This window comes from Diadema setosum, chromosome 4 (assembly GCF_964275005.1).
Source record: "Diadema setosum chromosome 4, eeDiaSeto1, whole genome shotgun sequence".
Lineage (NCBI taxonomy): Eukaryota > Metazoa > Echinodermata > Echinoidea > Diadematoida > Diadematidae > Diadema > Diadema setosum.
In genome coordinates this window covers 26,320,224-26,346,253 of record NC_092688.1, presented here as the reverse complement: position 1 = coordinate 26,346,253, position 26,030 = coordinate 26,320,224, and the positions used below count along the sequence as shown (strand labels likewise).

The 26,030-nt window shown below is 38.6% G+C and overlaps 1 protein-coding gene across 1 annotated transcript in view; it reads left to right on the top strand.

The window, feature by feature from the left end:
• Nucleotides 1–26,030, top strand: part of LOC140227768 (phosphatidylinositol-3,5-bisphosphate 3-phosphatase MTMR4-like) — a 48,248-nt gene that overhangs the window by 4,097 nt on the left and 18,121 nt on the right. The window contains exons 3-6 of the mRNA XM_072308165.1: nucleotides 3,930–4,012; nucleotides 16,832–17,010; nucleotides 22,977–23,070; nucleotides 23,307–23,420. Of these exons, the coding sequence (XP_072164266.1) occupies nucleotides 3,930–4,012; nucleotides 16,832–17,010; nucleotides 22,977–23,070; nucleotides 23,307–23,420 (470 nt within the window). The remainder of the gene's footprint in view (nucleotides 1–3,929; nucleotides 4,013–16,831; nucleotides 17,011–22,976; nucleotides 23,071–23,306; nucleotides 23,421–26,030) is intronic.

Below are 26,030 nucleotides of genomic sequence, written 5' to 3'. Positions count from 1 at the left end.
GCCCATGACTTAATTAATTTTTCTTCTGGCAAAAGCTGCACTACACCAAGGCTGCATACTCTAAGGTATGATGGTACAAAGAGTGCCCCATGATGCTTATTTACAGTATTACTTGGTGTTATAGAAGACTGGAGGAGTTAGATAATGTCTCATATAGTGCACCAGCACTATAATACACAATATGTGAATTATACTGCTGGTGCACTATGCTACAAATTGTAAGCTAGGCCTATATTTCATTTGTTTTGTTTTTGTTTTTTGTTTTTTTTAATTTTTGTTACTGCCCTCTCTTCATATCTAATAAGAAAAAAAAAATCTTATTCAATTCCCTGCTACATGTCCTTCCTTTTCTCCAGAACAATATTGTAAAGCAGGTAGAATGGATAGCATCAAAGTATTTGAAAGGACATCATGCACGCATTACCAGAATATCCGTACTTCACGCACAATCCAATTTAGTTTGGATGCAGCGCAGTTCACATCGCCCAGTGGGTGTGTCCCATGTCCACATGTGGAAAATCAATATGGACTTCCAGCCTGCCTACATGTGCACTGTGAGCCTGGGGGAGTGCAGACATGGTCGTTAGATCCCACTGTCTGCTGTCTGTGTTTATGTTTACATTATAGGGACCCTCTGTACTTTGTTCTCCCTGATGAAGATTGAGAAGTGATAAAATGGTAGTGAATTCACACAGCATCTTGAAAATGGAATGAAGTCACAGTTATTTATATAATATCTTTCTTCTTACGTGTACTTGTATCTAGTATCCCCTAGTTTCCATTCATCATCACTTTAAAAGAAATGGACATTTAATGTAAGACAGTACAGGTTTGCATTATTTGCATTGCTCAAGATTATTGATCCCATGTGCCTGTACGTTGACGCGACGGCTTTATAATATTCTGCACTGCTGTGCGCACAAGTACAGTAACTGCAATTATGAAAATCTGTTGAGTCTAACTGATGACTGAATCGGTTATTGAAATATAAAGGACTTTAACTCATTGAGGACGATTCCTGAGTATACTGGGGCAAGTGCCTATGGGAAATGCATGTTGTAGCAAAGTCAAACTGTCCTCAACGGGTTTATGAACTTAAGCTTTTCATCAAAAGTAAACTAGGCTAGCTTCATTGCAGAATTTCAGCTTGTACCATCCATTGTATAGCGAGACTAATTTTTTCAAGACCTTACATCATACATGTACGTGTATATGGTGCAATTTACAGTATCTGGAGTTTAGAATGAATCTAGTTACACTACGAACCATTCAAAATCTACATTCAAATACGGTACACATGTGACAGCTCTGAAAACATGTATACCTGAATACCATCTTTTGTGTAACTTGATATAGTTTGTGTGAGTGAGAAATATACACTGTAAGGTGAGGACTACTAATTTGATTTTCAGTTTAAAAAAAAAAAAGAAGCTTTTTTGTAGCAGTGTATACCCATTTCAGTAAATTCAGTATCACATTTATTTGTTTATTTTTTAGAACATTTTCATATTTTTTTTAAAGCTCCAGTCCTCAAGTAGCCAGCCCCAATCAGTTTATTGCTGTTATCATCAGGTGTGTCACCCATGTTATCACTGGTATTCTTGGAATTCTTACCCAAGAGTTTGACGAAAGAACTGGTAATGACTTTGTATAGTGGAAAAGGCAAGCTGACTTGATGTTGAGGACACAATACATAGCCTATAATGACCTCTGGCCTCTTCCAAGGCACAAAGAATTCAGGCAAGCTGGTTCATGTCAAATGATGCATACCTGGCTTGAGTACAAAGTGCCAAGTCAAGTGTTATCAAGTTGTAGTTTCTCGAATCAAAGGAATCAGACGGAGAGTTTGAAATTGTAAATATTTACGTGCAAGTCATGTCCATATTTATGTGCAGTTCATACAAATATTTGAATTTGTTATCACATGCGTGCAGAGGCATTCTCAATAGTCTGTACACACACATTAATAGTTAGTATGCAAACACTTTTAACTGGGCACAGTAGGACCATGCACACTGGAAATGGAAATTACTTACTCAATAGACTTCCAACATTAAAGTGAGACAATGTAAGTTGCCAGCAGAAACATTCACATCATTATGTGAAGTTTGAACAAACATTGTTCATGTACACAGTGGAAAGCCTAAAAACAGAAATGGCTGTCTTTTGTCCAGTGGCTTCCATTCAGTATTTGAAATGTAATAACAAGTACACGGCTATGCCTGACATCCCCAGGTACACAAAATGTGAAGTCTGGGCGAGTTATAGTTCAATATTTGTAACCAGGCCAGTGTTTATTTAATATACCACAGTAGATGCAGTTGCATGAAAGACTGCTTTAATGGCCAACGACATCATGCTTGTTATGTTGTGCAGTACAGTTCGACCTCGATTATCCGGCCATGTCGGGACCGGCGCTCATCCGGATAAGCGAATTGGCCGGATATGGGAGACACAATGTTAATCTCCAGTCCAAGCTGCCGTCCCAGTGCACTGGTAGCTAGGCAGGTAGCGTACCCCGCAACAGTGGTGTAATCTATGCTAGCACAAAATTGTAGTCTCTTCTTCACAAAAATAAAGTATATATCTGTTATGTGAAAATCATACATGTTTTACCTCATTAGATATTGAGAAACCTATCATACACATCTTATGAAATTAGTGAAATAGATCCATGAAAAGTTGTTAAAGTCGCTTTTTTTTCTCAATTTTTGGATGAAAAAAAAAAGTTCTTCACTGCGTGAACGCTTCCGGATAACAGAGATTTCAGGATAAAAGGAGGCCGGATAATCGAGGTCGAACTGTACTTACATTGTAGCATACACATACAGTGCACAATGTATAAAGTTTTTTGTTGCAGTGTGAAAGGATTTCTTCTGCAGAATGTAATGATGTATAATATATTAGGCAATGTCAAACCAAAGTACCAATGTGCTTCTGAAATACTAACTAGTATTTTGCTGGTTTGCAGCTACATAACATTGTGTGTATGAAATAATTTTATAATGAAGTGTAAGTGTCCCCTGGCCATCAGGTTTAGTTTAGTGTTTTAAGGGCAGCTTTGGAAGATATATGCTGATGGCTCTACTATAAAAGTTTACCCGCATCGCTGCTTTGAATTAACTGGAAGAACTCTGTAATTGAAAAACGTACCTGCACTCTACATGGTACTGTAAACCCTGATTTTTTGTTTTTCGTGCATGAAATTTTCGTGAATTCTGTGAGGAGTCAAGATTCGCAAAATTAAAATGCATGCAAAAGTTCTTGGCTTCACTCTATGCATTGAATACCAGTGGTAATTTGTAAAAATTTCATGCCACAAAAAATGCTGTTTGCTCTACTTCTCAAAAGTTTCACACCAAGAATCCTTCTGGTTTTACAGTATTAAACTGTGAAGCTTGTCTATCAGTTTGCTTCATAGTGGCTGTCTGTGAAATTTTGTATCCCCTTTCTTGCCCTCTGAATGCACAGACTACCAGTGTTTTTCTACAGAAGTGTTCAGGAAGTGATCCATTGTGCATTCTACATTACCGACCAGGGCTGCGACTTGCCTTCCTCAGGACTATGAGTGCCGGTATCGAGTGCCATGTTTCTGCCCACTCTGCCTGGTACTCTCATGCTGTGAGAGTTTATACAGCTCTCTCTCAGGATTTCCCAGGAGAGGACTGGGGAGGGACTAGGGGATATTCACTACACAACATGTGTGTGCTGTACATACGAAGTGATCAGCTGATTATCAAATATGTATTCTGTAGACCGTGAGTTCCAGTATTAAGTTGTTGGCAGTATGCAAATTATTCAGGACTTTGCCCCCCCCCCCCCCCCCCACTATAAATTTCCAAAGATGATTGACAACACTGTCAATCATGGAAAATCAATAGCTTTTTTTACACTTCTTTCTCTATTCTTCTTTTCTTTTTTAAATCCAGGTGCCTGTTGGATTGATAGAGACTGCAGATTGCAGGGATCAAGAGAGTCTGGTGGTAACGTGCAAAGATGGGAAGTTGATTCGGTAAGATCCTCTTGTTTGAGTAATCTTGATATGCAAATATGTAAAAGAATGCCTTGATATACTGTGTATTATACGTGACCTTGGAATTGCAATTCTGCTTCACCTCAGGTAAGAAAAGGAATTAAAAACAAAAGTATGCCCCAATATTCAACATTGTTTGAATTCAAAAAGTCCTGTAAAACCTGTTGAGGACGAGTCGTGAGTATACTCGGGCAAGTGTCTCTGGGAAATGTGTGTTGTAGCAAAATAAGCCCGTCCTCAGTGGGTTAATACATAGCAAGATTGTCATATTGTTAGCAATGGCACGCACACCGTGAAAACGTCTGTGATGAGCTGCAGTACTCATGCTGTACACGTGATTAAATGGTGAAGACGTCTTGGGAACAAAATTTTGACCCAAAGAATTGCCTTTCTCGACTTTCACGGGAGAAAAATTTGGAGGTCTGCAGATCGAACCTATTCAGCAACCCTGATCTAGAATGATTCAATCACATCATTTCAGTTTACCTTATCCCATGAAATGTTCACATGTGGCTTTAATATTTTAACAGTCCTTCACTGTCTTCAAATAAACCAGTTTATCAACATGTAGGCCTACATGTTATTTCAAATTCATGCTCACCTTTATAGCAATTGTCGCTCCTGACAACTGCAGAGTTTTCCTGATATGGCAGTAGCAATAACTATTAATTGTATTTAATGCAAATTTCAAAATGCTTTGAGTACAGTGTATGTTCAGGTAGATGGAAGATTTTTATTTTTTTTTTTAAACCATGTCCATAGAGGAAAATGTCCATGAATTTGAATACATTGGTTACCTGTCTAGTGTTATTTTGAATACTTATGTTATTTTCTATCATTTTCTGACAAAGATATAATCATTAGGGTTTAGTGGGGTCCATTCTTGTTATCATACATGAAGATCCCCCCCCCCCCCCCCCGAAAAAAGCAATGTGCATGTGAAAGGAAATACTTACAATAAATGTTTTGGCTCAAGAGCAGGTGAACCGTATGACATACACTTATTTCTCAATACCCGAATGATAAAGTAGGTCTCTTTCTCTTCTCAGTTTCACAAGCAGTATTACACAATATGCAGTTCATGTCATCAACAGGGAAGTGGTTTATCACCCTTTGAGGCAAACTATGCTTCCGGAGTATAGATTTGCCACCAATTAATGAGCACCCGACGTGTGACGCAAAATTGGGCTCTGCCCGCAAAGGAAATTACCGTAGTGTTTATGATTTGTGGAGAGGATAGCAGTGCCTAGTATTCTGCGTTGTCATTGCTGCAGTGGTGCTACAGTTCCTGGCAACAATTGACTGCAATTGATATTAAGGCGGCATACTTCAGAGTTATTGAATTGGGCAAGGTCACCCACTTGAGTTTGTGCAGTAGTCATTTTAAACTAAGTAGGATGGGGTTGTAGTGGAGCTCACCTCTATTGCTGGATCAGTGTCCTGCTTTAAGCGTACTTTACTTTGCTGGGCAGTCGCTGTATTGGTTGAGTAGCTATAAAGAGGGGCAGAATACAAGACTTCTTCCTCTAGCCAGTAAACTGGGACGGCTTTCACACTTAACCATGTACATGTACATGTACAGGGAAGAACTTGTTTGTAAAGTAGATGTACTTCTAAACATGCTTTGTAATGATATGATGCCTTTAAACTTAGATTTTTTTTAAAAGTCTGAATGTTTACTTTAAATCATATTTGTCCAGTGATGGTTTGCAGGTGTATTGCACTTGCATTTGCTGGGATGCATTAGTAATCTTAACCCGTTGAAGATGAGTCCTGGGGCCTGTCTTATATTTATAAAGACTTGTGATAGAAATCAGTCACAAGTTTCTTGTGAGCTGCAATGCAAGTTGCGATTGACTTGGGGACTTGTGATTGATTTGAAGGCTTTATAAGACGGGGCCCTGAGAATACTCGGGCAGGTGTCTGTGGGATATATTATGCGTGTTATAGCAAAATCAGTCCATTTTCAACGGGTGAAAGGTTAGCTGCTACAGAAGAACTGGAGTCTTAATAGTTGAAGTAAACTTTAATATGCCAATGTGCGTGGAAACGTATAAGTTGTATGATTTGTGCAGGTTAGAAAATGTGTTTTGGGGAGTTTCATGTTTGATTGATAGGTCATGCTGTTAGTGACAAAGCTGTCACATGAAATATGCCATTTGGAGTTAGCAGCTAGGGAGGAGACTCATTTCATTGAATACTCTATCACATCAAGACCTGTGAATCATGAACTTGATTACAAGCAAGTTCTTTTGTTTGTGGGAAACCCCTTATTTGTCGGATGCTTTGACTCCAGGGCCTAGTAAATTGAAATACTGGATAATTGTACAACGCTGTTCTGTAATGAGAAAACTTAACGAGCGCTGAGAGAGAAAATTGAGCATGAGGATCATAGGAGTGACGGCATGTATCATAGTATAAAGTTAATTTTTCATTGCCTGTTTGATGTTGCAACTTGCTTGTATACTCAATAATTGATTTAACCCGTTGAGGACGAGTCTTGAGTATACTCGGGCAGGTGTCTATGGGAAATGTGTGTTGCAGCAAAATCAGTTGTCCTCAAGGGGTTAAGGTAAAAGGGGCATTTGGTCTATACCTTGTACCTTACCCATGTCTTTGGGCCAGATGATTGCAACTTCATTGTAGCCTCTCATCTTGTTTGCTGTCACCCATTGTTGGTTTTATGTTGTTTTGTCATCCGTTTTCATCTTTTTTTTTTGTAGAAACTTTTGATCAGGGTCTAGACCAGAGGGGCTGTTGTTCAAAACAATTAAATTGTGAATGATATAGTTGTACCATTGATGATAGCATATAAATGCTGCATTAAAAATAAGAGATCTCCAACACATTTTATGCTCATTTTACACATTTTTCCTCCATAACCATAGTACATTATAAAGTGTATATCAAAGGTGCTTCTTAAAAATAACCAAAAACAAACAGCTGGAGTGAAACAGAAAATACTAGAAAACCCCCCAAAACTCCAATGTATTTGGCATATTTTAGTGAATGTTATGATTTGGTGCTACTTGCGAATTAAAGTGACACACAATCCTGACGTGAATGCTTCATGGACACATGTCATTTCTCCATTTAGTACTGTACTCCACAATCACATTTTTTTTCACATAATATACAAAATTTTCAAGATTTGCAAGTATACTGTATACGCTGAATATTTCGTGAGGTTTTTATTTTTGCGAATTTCGCGAGTCGGGTGCTATTCGTGAAATTAAAGACACGCAAAAATATTTACTCAACCCCCGATATGAATGTGACGTACACGTGTACTCTTTTCCATTCAGTACAGGACTCCACGATCGCGAAATTAACCTCTCGCGAAATTGTCAGGAATTCGTGATTTGCAAAAATTTAGACTCGCGAAATATATGGCGTATACAGTATTTATACGGCATATAAACGTTTCATGTATGTGAACCCACAGCCTAGTTGAGTATCATACACAGTAAGTACTTGTACATTGACCCAAAATGTAGTCAGAAAACAAGGGAAAACACAAATTTAAACATACATATGCACACATGAGCACACCCCATACATCTACACAATACACCCCCCCCCCCCCCAACCGAGATGGCTTTTTACAAAGCTTGAGGTTAAAACTGACCTGTCTATTGCATTGAGGGTTACCATTATGTGAAAAAGGACAAACGCACAAGGCTGTTCATCTGGTTCCATGGAGTTGATGCCTATGGGTTTGTTGTTCACCACTGCCGTGAATATTTCAATTGTCACACACTGACATTTTGGTGTGTGAATATCTGAGGTATTCTTGGTACGTCAGTTTACAAGGATGCTTATCATACAATGGTACTCGAACAGTCAAAGAGCAAGAGGGCTACTAAATGTAGGTCAGTATGACTTATTTAAATGGTTGAATACCCTTTCAGCTCCAACTAGAAGTGTTCACAGTTTGAGCAATGACAAATGCAGTATTTACAGTCAATATCTGTGTGCTTTTTGTCCCCGCCGAACGAGTTCGAGCAGGGGACTATGAAACGGGCTCCGTACGTGTGTGTGTCCGTGTGTCCGTCCGTCCGTCCGTGTGTCCGTGTGTGCGTCCGTGTGTGATCAAAATGTTCAAAATGCTACTCCTTCGCCATTTCTAACCCGATTTTGATTCTGTTTGCTTTATATGATGGCACTACATGGGAGCTTTGAAACTTCTATACAGAATTTCAGTTGTGACCTTTGACCTTGACCTTTGACCTATATTGTACATTTTGCTTCAAAATGCTACTCCTTCGCCATTTCTAACCCGATTTTGATTCCGTTTGCTTTAAGTGATGGCACTAGGTGAGGGCTTCAAAACTTCTACACAGAATTTTGACCTTTGACTTCTTTGACCTTTGACCTTGATTTTTGACCTGTATTGTACATATTGCTACCAAATGCTACTCCTTCGCCATTTCTAACCCGATTTCGATTCCGTTTGCTTTATGTGATGGCACTAGGTGAGGGCTTCAAAACTTCTACACAGAATTTTGACCTTTGACTTCTTTGACCTTGATTTTTTTACCTATATTGTACATTGGCTACAAAATGCTACTCCTTCGCCATTTCTAACCCGATTTCGATTCCGTTTGCTTTATGTGATGGCACTAGGTGAGGGCTTCAAAACTTCTACATAGAATTTTGACCTTTGACTTCTTTGACCTTTGACCTTCATCTTTTTACCTATATTGTACATTTTGCTACTAAATGCTACTTCCGGCGGGGACATATATTACGCACCGTGTAATTTCTACTTTTCCTTGTTTCTTTATACTCCCTTCAGTAGAGAGACTACAATAGCAATATTGATTAATTGAATGCTATAAATTCATGCTTCTGATGAGATATTTTATAACGTACAGATATGATGATGCTTTCTAATATTACTCCTGCTTCTTCTACTACTGCTGCTTCAATGTACTAGAATACCGCAGAATGGTTCTTACCATTATGGTAATGACAGTATTAAAGCCTTACAATTGTGGCGAGTGGTTTGTGCGGCACAGAGACGAACGCAACACGTTGCCTCCCCCAATTTTGTATCAAATGTCGTGACACCGAATGAGAATAGCACTGGCTCAATGGGCCAGCGAACACACACTGCGGCTCAAAATCACATGACCCAAAATGGCTGTCTGAGCCACGAGAGCTTACAAATGGACGCACACCCACAGTGCGCATGTGCACGAAGAGAGGCCAAAAGAGCCACGCGTCTTCTGGCCTCTCTCCTCCAATCACCGCAGCTCGCGGTCGCAATGTTTGTGTATGATGCGTACCCACACACACGTCTCAGTGGCAGCATTGTCCCACACGTTTTATATGGATATAGCACTGCAGTCTGGCATTGCGCAATTGCATGCACAAATTTCGTTCAGAGGAGTTTACAAAATAACGTACCATTAGTGGTTAGGATCGTCCGACTTTAAGGAGGACGTCGTTCTTTGATGTGGGTGAACGTGTCTACCTGGTAATTTCTTTATTTTTCAGTGAGATTTAAAGCTCACAAAATGCCCCAGTATTTCTTGAGCATGTAGATGAAGAACAGTTGTTTTATTGTGTTGGAGACTAGTTGGCAACCTTGTGGCACTAGAGTCTCCCTAGTTGCGGAAACTTCTCCTGGAATGTAGCTGAGTCTCTGGGGAGTTTTAAGAGAATAGAACATGTTCAATATTTTTTTTGAAACTCTTGCCAGACTTGACCTGGTTTTGGAGATATTTCAGCGATGTCTCCACGACCTCTCCTGGCTTAGGCAATGCCAAGTTGCAAAGAGTAATTTCATTTGCAAGGTCTCTGAGATGTCTCCACGACTTTGCGGAGACCCATTGGGGATTTTGTCTCTGCAACTGAGATTCAGAGAGGATGTCTTGGGGACATCGCGGCGATGTCTCCACAACTTCGAGGTATGAATAAATTGTCAGCCAATTTGGAGACATCTCTGAAGTCACCATGGAGTTGCCTTCTTGGTGAGAGTGCAAGCCAGTTTTTTGTTTTTGTTTTTTTGTCTTTCGAGTCACACGAGTGGCACAAGTCATGACAGCCACTCCGATGTCTCCTCTAGTGAGAAAGGCCCTTTTGATTTGTTGGCATACTGGACAGGTTGCATCTGGATGTCTCAGTTCACAGCATGTCAGTTTCTGATGTCCAGAAAAAATGGACTCTTGCTCTGCCTGGTGGCACTACAGTGGCACCCAAGCAATGACCAGTCAGGTACTGTCTGAGCAGTCTAATTATTGCTGTGGCAAACTGCAATTTTTGAACCTCTCAAATATTTGCTAGTCTTGGTGTAAACCGGGCCCCAAACAATATGCATTGTTGAAGATTGCCCAGACATGTTTCTATATTAAAAGGAAGTAGACATTCTTCATATAAAAAAGGAAGTAGACATTCTTCATGTAAAGTTGGAACCTTGCATGATTGGTCTTGTGTGCACAGACTGTGTAAGACTGAATGCAGTCAAAGAATTTCCAGTAGAAAAGGAGGGTGGAGAATGCCAGTGTGAGAATGATAGCTTTGATCCGTAGAATTAAGTCATGGTTCTTGCCCATCAAATACATACTTGAAAATCCAAAGGTGAATTGAAAATGCAATGGTGATGTGCAGCTGTGGCTGTATGGCGGGAAACGTCTGTTTATGGGTGAAGGGTGTAGTGTGAATGCTTCACAGAGTGCATGGAGTTTAAAGCCCACAAACTCATTGATCCTCTCTATCAGACTAATATTGGCAGTACTTCTTCTTTGAGTGATTAAAAAACAGCAACAAAACAATCTGTTCTTACTGCAGTTGTAGGTTAATCAGCAGAATAAAGGGGTGTACAAACTTCCAAGATGTCACATCTTCCTCCCAACCCATTTTTAAAGGTCATCCAAATTTCACAACTTTGCCTTTCTGTCGTCATGACTCCAGAGCTCCAGTGGCTTGTGCAATCTTATACACTGTATACTCTTATATCATCGTTGAGTTTAACAGTGATCGGATACAACTTACCATGGCACACACAATTACAAATGCTAACAATCATGATGACAACAGTATGAGTACAATTCATCTAGAACTTATGATTAATAGCTGTATAAATATTTTGTTGGAGCAGAGTCTTTAGCACATATCGTACAATGTAATTTGCTGTACAGGTGTGTAATGAACGTGACTGAATGTTGGCTGGGCTCTTGACTATGACTATATGACTGTTTAAAGTAGAGGTAAAGTACACTGAGGCTGTAGGGCTGGTGTCGCAGTAACTGCTGTCAGACACTACGCGAATCTGTACGCATAGTTTACTTCAGGTTAACTTCGAGAAGATTAACCATACATTCACACTACCGACAAAACTATGCTTGTACATGTAGCTTGAGTGATGCGAAACTGCCCATGATGTATTTCTCTATTCAACATATGTGCTCCACAGGGCCAAAAAGCGAGCACCCTCTGTGAATATAAACTGTAGGCGTGCAAGAGTGTGCAAAATATGACATGAAATTGATCTAGTCACGTGACAAACTTCTTGAATTTTCAGCAGTGCGTGGCCATTATAAAACTATGTATAGTTTTGCAAGAAGTGTGAAACTTCACAAAATTTGTGCATGCAGGAAGTTTCAGTGGTAACTTTTTGAGAAGTTTGTGGTCAGACTGCCCAAACCGCACGAAGCAAGATATCGGGTAGTGAAACTATAGTGGGGTTCACATGCATAGCCCTAAACTTTAACTTTCACTCGTGGTTTCGAAACTTAAAGTTAACTTTAAGTTTGGAGTGCCTGTGAACAACCTGAGGTTTCATAACTTCAAGTCAACTTCAAGTTACAAAACCACAGCAAAATCTTAATGTGAGTGTGATGAACTACGAGCCGCGGGGGGTCTCCATCGAAGTTAGCGGAGGCGTGGACACAACAAACCTTGAAGTTTCGAAACTTAAAGTTTAGCGTGACCTCTCCCTCCACCGTGCATTTCCGGGTCAGCTCTGAGTTCTTTATCAGCTGTAGTAGTACGGTAGCCAGCTGCAGCAGCTACCTGCACCGCACGTACCTAGGCCCCAGGCTAGCACTACGTTTGAGCAGGAAGATGTCCCTCCCAAAGAAAAAATGACTTGGAAGTACGAAATACACCTCTCCCTCAAAAGCATCTGAATTTATGGCATATAGTTCAGAACAAATGTAAGCAAAACTTCCCGAGTAAGTAGGGCAATATGGCAGGGCCAGGTATTCGTTGCATGTAGCGCTAGCGTAGCGGTTTACGACTCTACCAATTTTCCGGTGCGGCCTGTGCGAGTTCATCTGAAGCGCGTGCCAAGGGTATATGTACTACTTTCGGTATTAACCCGTTGAGGACGGTTTGATTTTGCTACAGCACGCATTTCCCATAGACAGCTACCCGAGTATACTTGGGACTCATCGTGAACGGGTTAACCACGATGTCATGATTCACCCGAAGTTAGCGGTGTAGTCTAAATGCGTGTGAACCCACGTCGTTGTATGAGTGTCATGGTTTAGAAACTTCGAAGATCCCAAACTTAAAGTTTTGTAACCATGACGGTACGTGTGAACATAGCTATTGTTACATACAATGTATGTAGGTTGTGTAGTGTTAACCACTGCTATAATATCTTTCGGACACAGTGAGAATGGATAGGTGATGTATTGCTTGGCCTATGGCCAAAAAATTGTTGTTGGCAGAGTGGTAATAGACCTTGGGGCATTTCATGAAGCATTTTGTCTGACAAATTTGTTGGACAAATTTGCTCTCAGCCAATCAGATGCAAGGATTTCAGTAGCTTATAACAGTTTGTCAGTAAAAAAAAAAAAATTGACAAAACACTTCATGAAATGCCTCCCAATGTACTGTAAAACAATTTTTGTTGTTGCATTCTATGCTCTTTACATGTATCAGTGATGTTTGGGTATTCAGTATTCATTTGTAGAAATTGAGATTAATTCTCTGCTGTGGTTTTGTTGATTATGAAAACCTGTGGAAGGTAGAGGAATAACCATGTTGCTTTTGTTGACAAGGATGAACATAACATGTACTTGTGGTTTAGAATCCTGGAAATGGATGAAATGGCCTGATACACAGAACATATGTTAATGCTCCGTTTGAAGAGTTTGATTGCAAAAGGGGTTAAATGCCATTTTAAACATTTGGAAGTAAGTCTGTCATCAGACAAAGCAAAATTAAACATTTCCAGTGATACCTCACTGGTTACATAACAGGGAATATTATAGAAGGTACAATGTATGATAAGAAATATCCCCACAGCCCAAAGTTTTTTAAAGGCATAATTTACTATTTGCAGATGAAACAAAATCCCACCATTAGTGCTTCAAAGTAGTTCTAAAATGTGACTTGAGGATAGAAACAACCAATGTAAAAATTTGAACCAGTATAATCGACGTTAAGTATTGTTAACAAAATGTGAACAATACAAATTGTACTTATAATAAAAATGTTTCCAGAATAAACCATCTACAGTTATGGTTTAGTGAGAAAAGTAGTGATATCTCCTTATGTTTTAGGCTTTGTTGCAAAAATTTTATATTGTAGGATGTTTTGTGATACAACTGACCTTCATATATGATATGCACCAAAAGTGATCTCTTGAACATTTTTTAAATCACTGCTCCCAAAGGTAAACAGAACCTTTAATACATGTAGTTCTTTGTTTGTTAGCTGCTTTAATAGCAAATATCTCAAATTTACAATAATGGTATTACCTCTTTTTGCAATCGAACTATTCATTTGTGTACAAACTATTTAGCCACAGATCGAAAGGTACTGGTATGAATCACTCACTGAGAGCTAGAGATAAATCCCATCGGTTTTCACGTCAGCAAGCCTTGCCAAGAGATAAATATCCACACACTCAGTACTCAGTCATCCGAACCACATGAATGTTTACGCATCATGCTGGGAGAGCAACTCATTAAAATAATCTTGTCCCATTAATGAGGATGGTATCGCAGTCGTCAGTCCCAAACATTACGATCGTTAAAGAGCAGCTCTCATGTTTGCATGATGCAAGACACCTAATGCTAACATTTAACAAATTGTACCTCGTACATAGCAAAATATTAAGTGTTTGTCTCTTCAGGATAGTGTAGTGGACACACATTAAAAACAAAGGGAGAAAGAGGACATGCTCATCAGGACAAGATTTTCACATTAATTTACATTTTATGCATTTTACTTATGATATAAAAACAAATAAACAAAAAAACAAATACAATATGACACTTCTAAGTTTAAAAATGACAACAGTATTGAATGTGTACCATTCTCAGTGGCAATCACAATTATTGCTTGCATGGAATGATAAATTTATACGGTATCATAAGATCAAGTCAATTGTGAGTGATTTCTTTGAATGAATGTGTTATTCTAAACAAAATTTATATACATCCAGTATGCATGTTCAAAAAATACAAAAAAAAAAAAAAAAACAACCTAAACAACAAAATGCTGTAGCCTAATTATCACCTCATGTTTACCGATGTCGTTCATCCAGTCTTCATACAGCTGGGACTCCTATGGAAAGAGCTAGACAAGATTCACAAATGAGCATTGCTATTGCTTCTGGGGAAAATCAAAGATCAAGTCCCGCATAGAGTTTGAAGAATTGGTCATTGGTTGGAACGGTCTAGGCAGGATTATACTTACTGTTCTGTTTTCCCCCTTTTTAAAAAAAAAAAAAAAAAAAAAAAAAGAAGTTGAGTTCTAGCCCGCCCCAGTGGACAAGTGATGAGGAATGTATTCAGTATGTGTGTGGAATTTTTGTGTCAAATTTGCATGTTATATTCTATAAGAAGTTTACTGGCCGTAGACCTGAATTGATATGAGATATAGGCCAGCACATATGAAGTGCGATACTGAAGTTTACATCACAACAATTTCATTGTAGAATAGTCACTATTACAAGTATGAGGTGAGAAAGCTGAATTTTATCAGGTATGCTCATTTATTTTCTAGAATTCTTGTCATCTTTTTGCCATGAGGGAACTCTTGTGTTAAAATAGATTTATAGGCCCTATAAAGATCAACTTGGTTCAAAATTTCCTTAACGTTGCTCATCTGTATGTAGTATCACTTTTACTTTGATAGCTGAGGGCATTCAACTGTTGAGGATGGGCTGATTTTGCTACGACATGCACTTCCCATAGACACCTGCCCGAGTACACTCTTGATTAGTCTTCATCGGGTTAACTTGGATGCTTTACCCCAGAATCTGAAACTTACCATAATTCTGTTGCTTACACACGACTCAAGTGTGCAATGTTATGTGATACATTAAATTAGGGAAAGGCTGCTATTTTTATACCATCATTATAAAAGTTACATTTACCAGCAAACAAACAATTAAAGTTCCAGCAGTGTATGAAGTGAACTGTCGTAGTCTCTCTGAGAGTTGAAAAAGAAGGGAAGTGAAGAGCGGAAAATAGAAGAATAAGCCAGTTTGTAGCTCCAACCTGCACATGAGCAGAAAATAGTCATTTGGCCAATCAGGTTTTGGTTTTTGTATACAGTTCACCAAGAGGAATGTTGATCTGTAATGTTACGATTAAATTCATGTTATCCTGATAAATGGTGCTTGCCAGCACACCGACTTTAACATTAGATTAGTATGGAGATTGTCCAATACATAAATGCAAAATCATGAAAAGGATGCTTCCCAAGTATTATTTGATGTAGAGTTCTGGTCAATTGGTCTATGGGAGATAGGCCTACAAGTTTATTCTTTCTTTGAACTTGATTAATGAATTCCATTAATTGTTAACGTCAGGCAAGCGTATGCCTTACGTTGCTTTGAAAACTGTGAAGTGTCTTTATACCAGCTGAAAAGAAGAAGAAAAAAAGGTCATTTGTACCAACCTGCGCATGAGCTATTCTTCAACTACGAGCTGGCTTATTATCCGACATATCTGTGTCACACGCTGTACCTGCAGCTACCCCTGAAAAAAGCCCCAGCGAGCAATTTCCAGTTGAGCCTGGCAACCTCACGTAGCAATGATCACGCTGTGTGCTGACATTGTATTGTGTTTGGGTTCAGCGAGGAGTGTGGTTTGATGCAATACCAGGCATGCACAGCAGACAAAAATAGAATTTACAGGTGTAGATTACATGCCGGAATGCATTACCTCTTGGGGATTCATGCTTAGTCCAAATACTCCAGGTGCCATGTATTGAAGGCTTAATGATATGTACGTTGTAGTTCTGATGTCGCAAACTGCTAATGAGTAAAATTTGGATTCTAAATATTGATAACTTGGCCTGCCTACTGGGTCCTTGTGGAAATGGTTTTATTAATATTGTAATCCATGTAAAACTACAACCTGCTTGTTGTAATATGTGCTTGTGCTTACGGTAAATGTTTCTTAATACAATGTATGTTTATTCCCTATTTCTGCAAAAGTAAATGTACATTGCTACTTGTCGGAAATGTTCACATCTTTATTTTGCGGATGCGGGGATCTGGTAATCGTTTCATCACCTTTCATGAAATGAATAAGAATAGATTACAAGTGACAATAGTAATGGTAGCGCTGAATGTTTATACTCGATGATTCCCAGTACATTTAGATAAATAGTGTGTTCTGCATTCGAAGAACATGTGCCATGGTACTTCTGTACTGGCGTGTAGTCAACCCCCAGATATGTTGTATATCACTACATCATGGCTCATGCAGCATACTAGACCTACAGTCTTAGTAACTAGTTGATAAAATGCTGACTGTGACTTACTAATTTTCCGTCTCCCTCTATCTCTTTACCCCATCCTTCTCCTGTCCTCCTCTTCACTAGATGTCAGTTCGATACCAGTGACCAGTGTCAGGAGTGGCTGTATCGCATCTGCAAGGCCATCGAAGCCCCTGCCAAACTGGAGGACATCTTCGCCTTCTCCTTCCACGCCTGGTGCTTCGACTACCTGCATCGGGATCAGGACACTCCCTCGCCTGGCGTGTGCTTTTTAGAAGGGACAGGTGAGTGGAACTACAGTGTTTCACTGTGGAGGGATGCTTGTCCGTATACTGAGGAAGCGGAAACATGATTTGCGGCATGAAACTTTCCCGAATAGCCACTTGCATTCAATACATTTTGTAGACAAACTCTTGCACATTATGCATATTGATTTCACAAATCGTGGCTCCTTGCAATATGCACCGGAAATATCTTGGTTTACAGTACAGTATTTTTGGGTAAATTTGGTCTAATGGGTAAACTCATCCCCTGATATAGGACCCCATCACAAGGGGCAGAGTTTACCCGATCTGGTATAGGCCAAGTTTACCCACAAATAGGTAGGCCTATATCAGTATTGCAATGGATGCTCAGTAATGGACCCAGCTGCCAGTGTCTACCATGCCCTTGTCTCTTGTGCTTGTAATTCCCTTTCTTCTCTAGAAAAACTGTTATCCATGTAGTGATCAATGTGCATTCTAGTTCAGGATAAAATAACACTGGAGGTATGTATGCTGCTCTTGTGTGTTGTAGGATTGGGCATATAATTAAGTAATAAATGCAAAAAACAAAAACAAAAAACAAACCACATAATACTTACAATAATGATAAAATAGTATGTTACTAGCAATGGCAATGACTTGGACTATCTTGATTGTAGCACATTGATGTTTCTATGCACAAGTGAATACAAGTTGGTCTTAGACCAGAATTACTTGTTTTAATAACCCCAATTAATGCCAAATAACTTTGACTCAAATGCTGAGGGTACAGTGTGAATTGAGGTAAAATCTGTAATGTTCAGATGATGTAACATTGTCCCTAGGTTTTGTATTCTTTGTAGTCATTGATTTACAACTGAGCATGTATATGGAGAAGGTTCTTGTGAGTGTCAGGTAGCATGTCGTTGCTGGGGTGATAAGACCTTATCTGCAATTTTGTTGAAAATGAGTTTTTTTGATTAATGGTCAAATAATGGGTTAAGTGATGTCCTGTCCAAATCCCAACTGTCTTACTCCAAAAATGAAGCCACCACGGCATGTCAAAGGAAAGGCTATCCCATTCGCCACAGTGCTTTGGCCGCCATGTTTTTAGGCTCTCCTGAACATTTGACATTTTGTAGATACGAGGTCTTATCGCCCCAGCGACGATGTGGTGTGTTAAACCCACCAGCTCATTTCACAACATCCAGTGTGGACATTTTATGTACAAATTGTACTTCCTTGAAGTCATGCTTCATGAGTTGTGTAGATCAAAATTCAGATCAAATGGGTTGAGCTACAAGTGTATCTGGTTGAAAAAACAAAACAAAACAAAACAGAGTTGGGTTGTAGAAATTTACAGTAAACTCATTCAAATTCAGGCAGGGGAACTGTAAGGCATGTACATAATATGCCTCTGATTTTATACTTTACTCCAGGTAAACAGTATGTTTCTTCAAATTTGATATACTCTTGTTGCTTGGTGAAAATCTGTAGGATAAGTATTGAATGCTTCATTTGCTTTGCGAGAGGGAGTTTGTTAAGCAAATAACTTGTTCCTCATGCGGGGATATCTGGTATGTGAAATCCCATGAAACTTACCTCGGCTTCGCTTATGGGAGTAAATATTGACCTAACTTTGACGATTTCTGTGTCCAAAAGGGAAGAGTTTTAGCTATCATCTGCAGAGTTTTTTTTTTTGTTTTTTTTTTTTTGTTTTTGGTATGGAGCAACTGACATATGTACATGTAGATTGAAGCAAGGTCTTAGAAAATTAGTCTGTGTAATATGATGTACTAGAATGCTTGAGCAGTAGTACATTGACTGACGAAAGCTATGAGGAAATTAAAATCATTGTCTAGACCCCCCACCCAATTAAAAGACACCAACCAACAATGACAAGAATCAACTGGAGTCATTTTAACCTGTTGAGGATGGACTGATTTTGCTACAACACGCATTTCCCATAGACACCTGCCAGAGTATACTCGGGACTCGTCCTCAATGGGTTAAAAAATCTAGAGCAGATTCTGTATACCAGTTCCATCTGGCTTCGAAAATCTCTGTGTCCCTGGTATAACATTTTCTACAGTCTTCCTACATTGCCAGATTTGAACTCAGTAGATCTGCATATAAAGTTTTAATTTTTTAGATACGATTCATTGTACGTATACAGTACACATGTACACAGTATATTCATGTCAACATTTTCAGTGTGCATATATGCGGGCATTGATTGTGCATCAATTAATATTCAAACTACAAGAATCTATGTCAGCTGTTCACTTTATCAAAATGTTGAATCCCCATAGAACTAAATATACTCACTATTTGAAATGACTGTGCGGATCGCAAAATTACAGTAAAAACTGTGTGAGCTGAATTTAAGTTATTTTTAAGGATTCTCAGTTATCCATACTAATACAAGTTTGATATCATGGTGGAGAGAAATTAGGATTAATATGCATATAGACAAGTCAAGATTAAAGTGAAAACATAGTTCGGACAAGGGTTTGAGAACCCATCTTGCACCATTTCATATTTGCTTGAAATATATCAAGAGAGTCTACCAAGAAACTTACCTGGCTGACGTGATTTGCCGGGATGATGAGTTGTTTTGGAGTATTTTGAGATCAAAAGTGTAGAATAATAAAAGTCGGTATACGTACTGACTTTTATTCCAGTTAAGGATCCAGGTTAACTCGGTCTCAGGGACAACTCGGCCCTATTTCAGACAATTTTAATACACGCAGTTCGTGATCGCCATATTTTGTACATAGGCACACATTCATTTTGTATGCACGCCAAAGAGGTTCTTTGATGCGCGCATTGTATCAACTTGGCCCATAACTGCGACCAGCCAGAACGCGAACCGCTCCCATAGTACAACACTGTACAATCCGGAGGAACAACTCGGCCCTGCCGTCAAAGCGAGGGCGAGTTGTCCCTGAGTCCAAGTTAGCCTGACCTCGATCGGGTAAGTTCTGAGATTACGACCCCGGCAAAACTTTTTGGTTATTTTTGTTTTCATTTTTGTTGTTACCCAATGAATATCTTGTTATTATACACCGTTATTCCACACATTTCTTAGGCATAGGTGTACATTTTGGAGTGAAATTTGACAGTTCTGCAGGGGTACCAGAACTATGTTTTACCTTTACACTGTAAACAGCAACAGAGATGGGTGTATTTTTAAGGAATTACAGCTCAATAATAATTCTGTTGTTGTTGTTGGGGGTGAGTGATAAATACTTGGGAATACTGGTATTTGCTGATCGTGAAATTCTGCAGCATTACCTTTTACCCTAAGCTGAAGAAGTGACAGTGCCGTTTTGTGTCAGATGTATCGAGACAATCATGTGCCAATTTGTTAGAGTGCTGAAGAGTGCATTGTGTGCATACCTTGAAGGCAAAAGCAGTCTTGTATTTCTAACAAATTTATGTGTGCACAAGCTACAATACGTGTACATATGATTGAGCTGTAGTATGATCTACACTTAAATGAAGCCTCTTTAATTATTTAAACCACAGATTAACCCTGTGTTTATGGTACATGTATTTCGATCTGTTAGTGTTGCTAGTGTTAGAAAAAGAGTCTGTACTGTTCCATTTTTGTTGCATTCTGTTAAGTTTTAAGATTTTTTGGTGTAGAATCATAAAAGAGGCAAGGTGCCTCTGTAGTGTTAGATGCTGTTTGTGATAGCATTGTCTCCAGTCCCCCTTTATTTCTGGTTATGATAATGAGGATGGGGGGGGGGGGGAGGGGGGCACATACTACTATATTACAGCAATGCATGCTGCCGTAATTGTTGCCATGCTTGCATGGTCATTACACTGCACCTCTACAGCAGAGAAGTGTTACAACGTGGCAGCAATTGAAGGGTCCCAAATCTGCCAGCTCATCCTAGATTACAGTCTTATGATAAACACTGGGCAGCTGTTTTTCTTTTTTCTTCTTTATATATATATATTTGTTTTAATAGTCTGCCCAGACTCATACTTCAGCTACATGTACGGAGTGGAGAATTACAATCCTCTGAGTCATGCGCTGTAGATTATACAGAGATATGAATATTTAATTACACATCTCAGGTTCCAGGGGTCAAAATTACAATGTGGCGACGCAGCTGCGGGGTAGACATCACTTTGGGTTGGGCTCGCTTCGTCCGTGCCTGCAGGTTCTGTGCAACAAAGATGCATGGACAGGTCCCCAGCTGAGCGTACAAATTCCCAGCCATTCTATCTGCACAAGCTGTGATTTTTTTTTTCCTATTTGCTTGAGATTTGAGGTGTATTGTACAATGTGTAGATTATGTGTGAATGAAGGAGAGACTTCGTCGTATCATCTGTCAAGAAATGATGTTTTTATTTTTGCCCTTCTGGCATGATATCAAAAGTTCCGTCATGGTTGTTTAATTAAAGCAATTTTAATGCAACTGAATTTGTCAAAACCATGTACATGTATGTGAACTTTGATATAGTTTCAGTGTGTTTAGTCCAGTTTATGTATTTTGTATATCAGCTCATGTAGTGAGAAGAAAATTTAGCAAAATTAGGTAAAACGGTCTCAACTTCAACAATCATTGACACCTCAGTAGAGTGCATTGCCTTGCATTTATTTTGATAAGGTATTGAAACCCAGCTGCACTGCATTCCGTGTGTGAAATGTTACAGGGCAGTACAGTGTGTGCATTGTAGTGGCACACATAGTATAGTAATTAGCAGTGCTCAGCAGTGTGGGGAGTGCTGTGATGATGTCATGCCAGTGTCCAGGGACCTTGTCACCTGTTTTCTGTGACAACTGTGGTATAATTAACCCTTCATGATCATCTCCTACTGCCAACAGTCAAAACAGAAGGAGTTGAGGCCATCAGATTTGATAACAGTAAAGATGTGTTGTTTTAGCAGGCTGACATTAAAAAAAAAAAAACATAATCTTTATGTCTCTGCACCAAAGGGTGCTAGGGGGTTATGTTTTTGGCTGTTTGTCCGTCAGTCCCTCTGTCCTTTTGACATAATCTAAGTAAAACTTTCTTTTGGATTTATTTTTGTTTGTTTTTGTACCTGACTCAGGTGAGCACTCACTGTAAAGTATAGATGTACAGTTCAGACTTTGGGCAAAATGCATGACAATCAAAGGTTGAAAGTCCCTGAACTTTTTCACCAGAGCTGCAACTTAGCTAGGAAGTTCACTGGTAAAGAATGGTAAAAATTGAAACACAAATACCTGCATGACATGATGATGGTGGTAGGTCAGATGGCAAGATTAAAGGGTACTGTATTTCTAATTAGAATCTTCATTTAATTTCAGAACCAGATATTGGTATACGTGTAAGTGTGTAATTTGATACCCTCTTTGCCTTCAGAAAAGTGTCTCTGAATCCTCCTGAATGCACCTCTTTCTTTCTGGCCTGGTATCCTATATGCACCCTTTCTACCTGGCCTGGCATCGTATGCACCCCTTTTGGCCAGGCCTGGCATCCTATGCACCCCACTCTACTGGTCTTGGTATCTTAATGCCCTACTTTCTACCAGGGAGTGTTAATTATATGCACCCTTTTGCCAGGCCTGGTATCCTATGCACCCCTTTCTACCAGAACTGACATCCTATGCCCCCTTTCTACCATTTTTGGCATCCTATGCACCCCTTTCTACCAGGCCTCATGGAGATTGACCCATCTCTTAATATGTCTTTTACTTTTTGAATTATGTAACAAAACAAGGCAGAATAGATTACTTGTAAATTCATAAGTCTGCACACAGGCTGACAGGCTGTTTGTACGGGTATTAGTGTGTGTGAGTGTGAAACAGCTGTACAGATTAGTGCTGACCATTCTTACATCGTACATCATTGTGGATAAAAGAAATACAGGGCGAACTAATTTCAGTAGTACATGAGAAATGTGCATACCAACTCGTTCGAAAGAAATTTGTTTGTAATTTATGAAGCTCTTTTGTCATGCGCTCATGTGACCTGAGTTGTTGTTGTTGTTATTTTATCTACCCAGGCAAGGTGACTTATCAGACGTTTGCTGCGGAGATAGAGAGGCAGGGTTACGACCTGAAGAAAGCATGGAGGATATTCGACAACTCTGATTTCAAGTAAGAACAAGACGATACGTGATACTCTAGTGTCCTTCTTGCACCAACGATGAGTCATCATTTCCTTTCAGGCCTTGGAAATAGTAAACGCTCTAGCAGTGCCAGCTGATATCTCAACAGATGTTGATTTACGAAAGGCTAATGTCCATGATGTAACGTTTAACGTTTTCACCCTCCTGTAACATGACCCCAGCAAATCTCTTTCTCACTCCATTCCTGTTTCCTCTTGTTTTCAGATACTGTACGACCTATCCTACTCAGCACGTCATTCCAGGTAATGTCAAGGATGAGATGATGAAGAAATCTGCAAATTTTAGGACGTCCAAAAGATTTCCCTCTGTCGTTTGGAGGTAAGCTGGAGTGCTGACGATGTTGAATTTATTTCAAAAGCATAATGTAACATTGCAATGGCTCAACTTGAAAAATAATAGCTATAAAAACCTTTCCTCATATTTACATGACTGATAAAAAAACCCCTTAGCATACAAAAGTTTGGAATGTATTGCTTTTGAAAGTAATGTTATGTCAAGGTATCTATGAACAAATACCACCATGTCAGCAAATAGCTTATGCAGTTGAATATTCTCACACATTAGTTTACATTTGAAAATGAGATAAAAAGGTTTAGTATTGTAAATCCGGTTTTTCACAGATTTGCATATTTTTGAAGCACATAGCAATTATGGTATTTTCATGCGTAGTTTTGTCAAATCCTCAGTATTATTTATAGCAATATTAGAGAAACTAGTAGCATGCGTGTTTAAAAAAATATATATTTTAATGTCTATTTCAGCCATCATGAGGGGGCTGCAGTGTGCGCAATAGTTGATTTGTGCACTGACAAAGAAGTGCATGTGACTCATTGCATCATCTTTTCTTCTATTTTGGAAATCCCCAGTTACAGCTGACATAAGTTACAGTGCTTGAAAAACAGAATAGGTCCATAATGATGATAATAATGGCCCAATATGTGGTCTTTACCATGCACATCTATCAAGTGAGAATGGTCAAGGCACCCATATAAGAAAGTGATACGCTATTCATTATGTTTCGAGAAAAGACAAAATTGTTTCACGTATGGTACTTCGTGAAGGATTTTTAATTGATTATTTTCGATGCTACAAAAGCCCAATTTAACCTATTAATCAGGAATAATGATAATAATAATAATGATAATATTAATGATGATAACAATGATAATAATAATGAAAATAAAAATAATGATAATAATGATGATAATAATAATAATAATAATAGTAATAATAATAATAATGATAATAATAATAGTAGTAATAATGATAATAATGATAATTTAAGTAAATAAATGAAAAACACATGTATACATACAGCCTTTCAAGTGCAAAGAAACACCAACCCCTTTTCAGACAGCTTGAGCCATGCTTTTAATGTCAACAGTGTACAACATTTAAGGTGAATGGCCTACATACAAGGCCGTGCCAAATGTGGACCCTTAAATAAGTTAAATGATTGTTTAGCTATCAAATCAACGCAATCAAAACCTGAACAAATGATTTCTAACACAAGAGGCTCTGTTTATTGCATCTATAATTAGCTGTGCTGGTATGTTATTGACAAGGTAATAAACCCCAAATAAAACTATAACTTGTGAATGGAAGTGAAAGTCAATTAGGGATATGGATAGGCTTCATAATTTACTGACGTCAGGCCAAGACAAACTTGGTAATGTGCCAGTGAAATATTGTTATGTAGACAGGTAGAAATTTTTATGTCACTTTGTGTATTGATGTGTAGACCAGATCAGTTGCGTCCTTTAGAAGAGAATTATCTCGATGATATTTCTGCTTCTATTTTAATCTCTTTTGAAAGCCATAAGCCATGCCAGGCGTGATTTGTTAGGTAATTAAAAGCACATTCAGGACCCTCCGTCATTGTACATTTGCTCCCAGCAGTGGGAAAATACAATGTGTCACCCTTGATTTCCAGCATTACATGTCACGACTAGACCACTTTGGTTCTGATGATATTTCTTGTGAACTTAGGCATGAGAATTGTATCCTGTAAATTTCTTTTGACGATGTGAAAGTTTTTGCTTAATTCTTGCTTTTATTGCTTTTGATATTGTGTAGAATGACCCATAAAGAAAGAAGAATGTGTGGATTATCTGAACTGTTTTCTGTGTCACATCATCATGCCCGAAATACCCGAGACATTAGAGTTGTGAAATCTCATCAGGAAGTAAAGCTTAGATAATTAGTGGATGGTGTAATGTCAAGAAAATGACAGTATTACAATGTAGATACTTACGAAATGTTTCATTTCTTGCATTATGTCATATGAATGTGAAACAGATACTGTCTGTGTATAGCCATAAAACAAACTTTGTGAGATTTTTTTAGACCAGTCTGATTTTTGGCATGTACTACACTTATGAATTGACAGTCATGCCATGGTGTTTTGTAATATGTTTATAAAATATTTCAACCATGTATATTCACAAGCGTTAATAATTTTTGTCAAGATGTTTAGGTTTTAGTATACTTAGTATGATAGAAGCAGGTTGGTGATGATGATAAAATTGTGAAAATGATTATGAAATCAGTGATCATGTGAAATCAGTAATATCTTTAGCGTCATGAATATCATCATGATTAGGATGACTTGATTCTATTCAAATCAAATAAATGAAATAATGAAAATTTAAAAAAAATGAAAATAGAAATAATGATCTAATAGTAACTGATCATGATTTTAAATGGTGCTTTGGAGAGGAAGGAAAAGAATACTCTTTACCATCTTGTTCTTGGTATCACCAAACTCTCCATCATTTTCTTCTTTTTTTAAAAACATTATTCCCAGAGATTAGGGAATGCATGAGATCTGCTGAGGATATCATCTCCCCCTGAGGGGTTTTGCCTCACTGGCAGCCATGCCATGTATCTCTTCAGCTCCTTCTTTTCTTTTAATGGTTAAACTGTCTT